Source organism: Nematolebias whitei, chromosome 8, assembly GCF_014905685.2.
Source record: "Nematolebias whitei isolate Nwh7 chromosome 8, NemWhi1, whole genome shotgun sequence".
Taxonomy (NCBI): Eukaryota; Metazoa; Chordata; class Actinopteri; order Cyprinodontiformes; family Rivulidae; genus Nematolebias; species Nematolebias whitei.
In genome coordinates, this window is record NC_056505.1 from 9,258,326 (window position 1) to 9,265,018 (window position 6,693).

Sequence of the window (6,693 nt, forward strand, 5' to 3'; positions counted from 1 at the left end):
CTGCTCGGCTGAGGTTAAAGTTTCTGCAGCTCTGAGACGAAGAGAAAACACCTGAAGTCTGATTTCAGAAAGACTGAAGACTTTTCAAGAAACAAAAGTACGGTGGCCCTGAAGCACAAAACACTGTGACATGTCAAATAACACAGCAATGACAGAAAACAGAAAATGATGTTTCATATTTTACAAAAAAAAAAAAATCACAAATATTTTCTAATCAGATCCCAAGTTTTAAATCCTTGATGTTGTCTCTGATGTTCCTCACTCCAGTGTGAGTTTTTATGATGAAACAGGTGATTGCAGTGATTTGAACCCACGTTGCAACATGACACCAGTAAGCATGGAACAAGAAATGTCCCTTATTTTCTCAAACTCAAATCACCTCTGCAATCAAGATCCTGACTAAAACAAACAGGTGGAGAGAAAAACATCCACAATTTCTTTTGAATTTGTGGTTTTCAAGAGCAAATCAATTGTACGGCCATTTTTAACGCGTTCAAATAAAATTTATGAAACAAAACTTTGCTTTCGTCTTCACTTTATTTGATTTCTGTTCACACAAATCCTTCTGTTGAAAAGAGGACGAAGGATCGAACTCAGGAGAGTTTGAATTCTTTAGAATATGTTTTTCGTCTCAAAGTGCATTTTTAAGGCTTTGGTTTTTTAGAAAATAAACACGTTACTAAAATAAAGTCCACACAAATATTTCTTGCTCCTCAGTGAAACACAATGTAAGTGCTGAGGAGACGACAGGCCAACAGAAATCTGAGCTCATGCACGAGCTGAAACCACCAATTTACTGATTACTGATTTTTTTTATGCAAATTTTCTTTTTTATTGTTGTAACTGTTGAACATGAAGGTGTTTTGCATTTCCGGACCACTTTATTTATGGATACATTACTCAGATTTAGGAAGCAACAAAAAAACATCAAGCTGCAGCTTTTCAGCTTTGGATGAAGGAATTAAAGAACTTATGCCGACGTATGAAAAAATGTCCCAACCATGTCTTGTGTTCTTCTTTTGTTTTAATACAGGAGACTCTGATCTTCTCATTATGTTGATGATTAATGAAAACATAAATGTGGGAAGTTTAAAGTCAGGCCAGCAGCCTGAAGAGGAAGAAGCACCCTCCTTTTGTTCTGAGGCACCTCCTGATTTGCATCTTTGTGGTGATTGATGCAAAGGATAAGGAGCTCAAACGCTCCTCGAAGCTCTCAGAACCAAAAAGGACAAACGACTCTGACTCTTAAGGACTCCACTCGTCAGTACCTGATGCAACTCTCTGAGCTGCACTTCAGGAATAAAAACATTAAAGTGCTGCAGTTTTCAAAAAAGGACAAATGTGAAAATTATATAATTGATTCTGCACCAATTCCGATTTATAAAGATCGTTTAAATAAAATAAAAGCATCTATATGTGGGCTGACAAACTGTTGGACTCACAACATTTAGATGCATTAATTCTGCATTGATTATTGACCCATTTTGACTTTTCAGCTGCCATAAGTGTCTGTTTTATTTCCAGGATGTGAACCTGCTTCATTAATTTAACAAACGCACAAAAAGAAGCTTTAATCTGAAGCAAAGCTGCAGAATCATTAAAAGCACAGGCGGGGGAAACCTATAAACTTTAAATTTTTAGAAAATACATGATCACTCAGACAAAAGAAGTTCTTTAAAATAAATACCTCATGTTTGCTTCCATACATTGAAGCGGAAAAGCTCCAACTCAGGGAGTGTTTTTGTTTTGAATCCGTCTCTAAACTTGAATTTTCCTGATGAAGAGGAGGGTGAAGGCTCACCAGCATCACATCCTGTCTGACCTGAGTGGATGTAAACTCCCAGTCGAGGCAGGGACTCGGAGCAGAGAAGGGGGAGGACAGCGCGTAAAGGAGGACTCTTTGGACTCTTGATGCTCCGGATAAACTTTGAACGATGCTGCTTTTCGGAGCCTCTCTGCGTCTGAAGTATCTGTTCCTACAGACCACCTCGTCTCATTTCACTGCTTCCAATGTTTATATCCTAGCTGGTAATTAACATAATCTTGCGTTCGTGTTAATTTCCAATCGTGAAGGACAACACGGAGTCCAAACGCAGTTTTTTGGCACTTGGTGAATGCAGCTGTAATCACCCGGGGGAGCCTTGGAGTGCCTAAATGGGTCCATCACGATGAGGAGACAATCAGGCTCCTTTCTGTGAAGATCAGCAGCAGTTTCTGCACATTGTCTCTCATGAATAGACCGATCTCCAATTGAGCCTCTTCACTTTGGAGATTTTTTTTTTTTTTTTTTCGATTTTCGATTATGTGGCTTTTGAAATTAGAATGCGCCGCTCCTTTCTCCGTGAGCTTGGTGGCACGGCTGCGTGCACTTTGATTGACAGGTGAAATTGACACTCTGGCTGCCTCTTATCACGCAGAGCGTTTCAATCCGCCGCTAATTGCAGATATAGTGCCACCCTTTTCTTGTGATTGCAACATCCAGCCTTCCGTTGCGCACAAAAGCAACCATCGATCCTGTGTAGTGTTTTTTTTTTTTCTTCTTCTTCTTCTTCTAATTGCATCAAAATTTCTTTTGTTGCCAGGGTTTAAATGCAGGAGGAACCGTAATAAGTCGGTGTTTTGGACTGGATGTGGTTTGGGTTGCGGCAGGGATGCGTAACGCGCAGCGCAGACTGGAGCTCCTCTCGGAGTGAAGCGTTCAGCGCCGGAACATGGTGAGTCACCAACATCTGGACCTTCAGGGTCCAAGTCTTTTCTCTGTCCTTCTGCTCATTTAATTTTTTATTAAAGCATCAGGTGAAGCTTTTTAATAAGGACGGATGGAGCAAAAACAGAAGATGCTTCTGGAGAATCGCAGTTTTAAGTTTTCTTTTCATAAAAATAAAAGGTTTATGTTCAGATCAATTGATTTTCCTTAAAAAAATATATATATATATATATATATATATATATCACATCTGAAGCCACATTTTTCTTGAAGCCTTATGAGAGGGATTGAAAATCGGTGCGTGTGTGTGTGTTAAGCAGTCCGAGCCGGAGGTGAAGAAGGAGTCGGAGGAGTCCAGCCCGGCGGAGGCCTCCTGTCTCTGCTCTCCTCCTGCCAAGAACCAGTGCGCGAGCTGCGGGACGGAGATCCACGACCGGTACCTGCTGAAGGTCGGAACAGCTTCTTATTTATTAGATTTTAAATCCTCTCCAGGATGAGTTCATTTATTTCTAATTATTTGTCTGCACGTCTCTAAACTTTTGAAACTCGCTCTGGAGGATTTAACGGATTTCTCCTTCTCGGATTGGACCGTGCGTGTTCATCAGCTGGTGATGTGTGTGTGTGTGTGTGTGCGTGTGTGTGTGTAGTTGATTTGATTTGTGTGTTTTCTGATGGCAGGTGAACAACCTGAACTGGCACGTGGGCTGTTTGGCGTGCTCAGTCTGCAGGGCCTCTCTGCGCCAACACTCCAGCTGCTACGTCAAAAACAAAGAGATTTACTGCAAACTGGATTATTTCAGGTAAGAACTGAGATTATATTTATTAAATGAATTCAGGCAGCAGATTATTGTTGTTATTTTTTAGTTTAAATATTTTAGTTTAAATATTTTTGTTCATTTTACAGAATTGCGACAGGACGATAAAAAGAGCTGTAATTTTTTTAAATATAATTTAAAGAGACGCAAACACAGCTTGTTTGTAAATTATTAGTTTTTTAATATTTAATTTGACTGCTTTAAACATTTAAAATTGTTGCCTTGTTTGTTTTAAACATCTGTAAAGCACTTTGTGTCACCTTGAGTTTAAAAAGGTGCAAATTATGAACGATTCATTATTTGAACGTATAAAGTTATTTAAAATATCTAATTACACATTTATTCCATAATGTTAATCAAAATGGTTTTTTTTTCCAAATTGAAAATTTGAGTTTTTCATTTTAAATTAACAAATATTTAAATAATCTATTTGATGTTTTATCAGCATATTTAAAAAGAGGCCCATTTAAATAAAACACTTAAAAATAAATTAAAGTAGACTAAAACAAAACTGTTTCTGTATATTTCTGTGCTCTAAACCGATTTTTAAAATGTCTATTTTTTTCTGATCTGTTTGGTATTTTTATTTCAAATTTAAAACTGTTTTTGAAGTTTTGTAGAAAATCATATTATTTTAAAGCTGCTGTATTCTTTGTTCAAATCAGGCTATGAGTCCTCGACACTCGGTGGGATTAACCTGTCTAAATAAAGGTTGAATGAATGTATTTACTTTTAAATCTAAGCTTTATTGTGTCAGTTAAAACAATAAAAATACATTTTAAATGACTAAAAAAAATTATTTTAATTTTATTTTGATAAAATAACTGTTTCAATGACGCTTTCCACATGTGATAAATCACTGGACCACAGCTGGATCATTTTTCAGACAACTAATTGATCTTTGATCGGATTTGAACACCACTTTGAATCATTTTAAAACCATCAGCTGTTTTGAATCTGCTCATGTTGATCAAACTTAATGAGCTGAACAGTTTCTCAGCTGAAACTTTTCTGCCTTTTGTTAGTTTTGGTCATTCCTCAGAGAATTAGTCGCTGTAATTGGGAATATTTGATAATTTTGTGGCTCTATAGCTCTAAAAGACCCTCATTGTTTTTGTTTACCTTCGTGTGTTTTCTGACAAACCAAACTGACACACAGGAGCCAAAAGCAGCTCACTTTGTTTCTGCTGGATTACAGGAATGGCTGCTTTTCATTTTTAAAGTCTCAGTTTCATTTCCAGCCTCAAATCTGCACAGATTTAATTTTCTTTCTGCATAAAAACAGAAAACAAATTCTCATTTTATTGCTAAGTTGGATTTTTTTTAGGCTACAAAACTTTGGATGTATTTCTGAAGCTCAAGCAGCAAAGACAAAGCAACAATTAATGTGTTTCAGAAGAAAATGTCTCACTGAGTCCTCGTCCCTCACAGTAGGTTTGGGACTAAATGTGCCCAGTGTGGCCGGCAGGTGTACGCCAGCGACTGGGTGCGGCGGGCTCGGGGCAGCGTGTACCACCTGGCCTGCTTCGCCTGCTACTCCTGCAAGAGGCAGCTGTCGACCGGGGAGGAGTTCGGCCTGGTGGAGGGCAGGGTGCTGTGCCGGAGCCACTACAACATCATGCTGGACAACCTGCGCAGGGCTGCAGAGAACGGTAACACAAACACTGAGGGGAGAGCTTTAATGGTGACAAATCCACCCTCTAAGGAGGAATCATGGCTTATTACAGCCCTGGTCATACAGTCCCAGCAACATATGATACATAATGCATAACGAACACATTGTATTTTACTGTTTCCTATTCATTTACTGTGTAAGCACCTTTGGTTAGAGGCTTTCTGCAGCCTAATGTATGTACAACAGCAGAAAGGTTGAATCTAATCTGAATCTGAATCTGAACGAGAAGTTTAATTTTCTACTGACAGATTTATTAAGATGTGAATAAAACCAAAGGACCATGATGCACACTGTCTGATGTTTCATAAAAATAAAAGGAAGAAAAAGAAATTCAGACAGTGAGCCTTAAAACCATCCATCCATTATCTTTTACCCGCTTCTTCCATTTTGGGTCACGGGGGTCGCTGGTGTCCATGACCAGCAATCACTGTGCGAGGGGCGGGGTACACCCTGGACGGGTCGCAAGTTCATCACAGGGACGCCTTAAAACCTGTAAAAACAACAAATGGAAAAATAAGCCAGAGCCTTCTGTGTCACTCGCAGGAAACACACGTTGACATGGATGTTTGAGCCTTTTGCTTTGATTTTCTGAAACACCTTTTAACTAATTTATGACATTGAAATGACAAATTACGAGTTTTTTGAGTACTTATGCAATATGTTTGGTCATGTATCTTGTGAGTTTGAGCCTTAGAAAAAAAAGTATTTTAAATTACCACGTTTCAATGTGCAACTTCAGATTTTTTTTTTTAGAATAAATATCTGCAAAATATATATTTTGCACCCTGCAGATGTTGGATGCTGTCTATCATGGTGCACTAAGATTCATAACTGGCTGTGATTATCGTACCCACCACTGCACCATGTATTCACTGGTTAACTGGACATCATTAACTTCACACAGACTCTCACTGGTACATTTTCATCTTTAAATCACTTCTTGGTTTGTTGCCTTCATACATCTCCTCCTACATGTCTCTGCGTGAGTGCAGCTACAGCGTGCGCTCTCAGGACATTATTACCTGCAGTGTTCCATCCTGGACTGAACTAGACAAAAGAGCCTTCTCCTACTCCACTCCTGTTTCCTGGAATATCTTGCAGAAAGATTTGAAGCCCTCGACCTTGATCTCTCTAAGTGGCTTCAAACATCTGCTGAGCTCATCGCCAAAAACCAGTGCAGACACGTTCCTGTTTTTAGTTTAACACATCGCCTTACAACCTAGCTGTTTTATTGTTACATTTTATTTTAATTATCATTTTATTTTCACTTGTTAATTTTTTTTATTTTTTATTGTATGCATCCTTTATGATTGTTTATTGTTGTCGTTGTTGTGCCATTGTTGTCATCACTCTTTGTTAAATCAGGTCTCTCTTGTAAATGAGTCCCCGAGGCTCAATGGGATTAACCTGTAAAAATTAAGGTTGAATCTGGTTTGCTCTTTATGAGCTTCTGCCTCTCATTACCTGAAATATTCCACTGAAAAGAAAATGTTTAT

The 6,693-nt window shown here is 38.5% G+C and overlaps 1 protein-coding gene across 1 annotated transcript in view; it reads left to right on the forward strand.

Annotated features, from left to right (window-relative positions):
- The first annotated feature begins 322 nt into the window (after positions 1 to 322).
- lhx6b (LIM homeobox 6b) overlaps positions 323 to 6,693 on the forward strand; it is a 10,294-nt gene continuing 3,923 nt past the window's right edge. Inside the window, exons 1-4 of the mRNA XM_037680029.1 lie at positions 323 to 331; positions 3,025 to 3,156; positions 3,386 to 3,507; positions 4,954 to 5,174. Of these exons, the coding sequence (XP_037535957.1) occupies positions 323 to 331; positions 3,025 to 3,156; positions 3,386 to 3,507; positions 4,954 to 5,174 (484 nt within the window). The remainder of the gene's footprint in view (positions 332 to 3,024; positions 3,157 to 3,385; positions 3,508 to 4,953; positions 5,175 to 6,693) is intronic.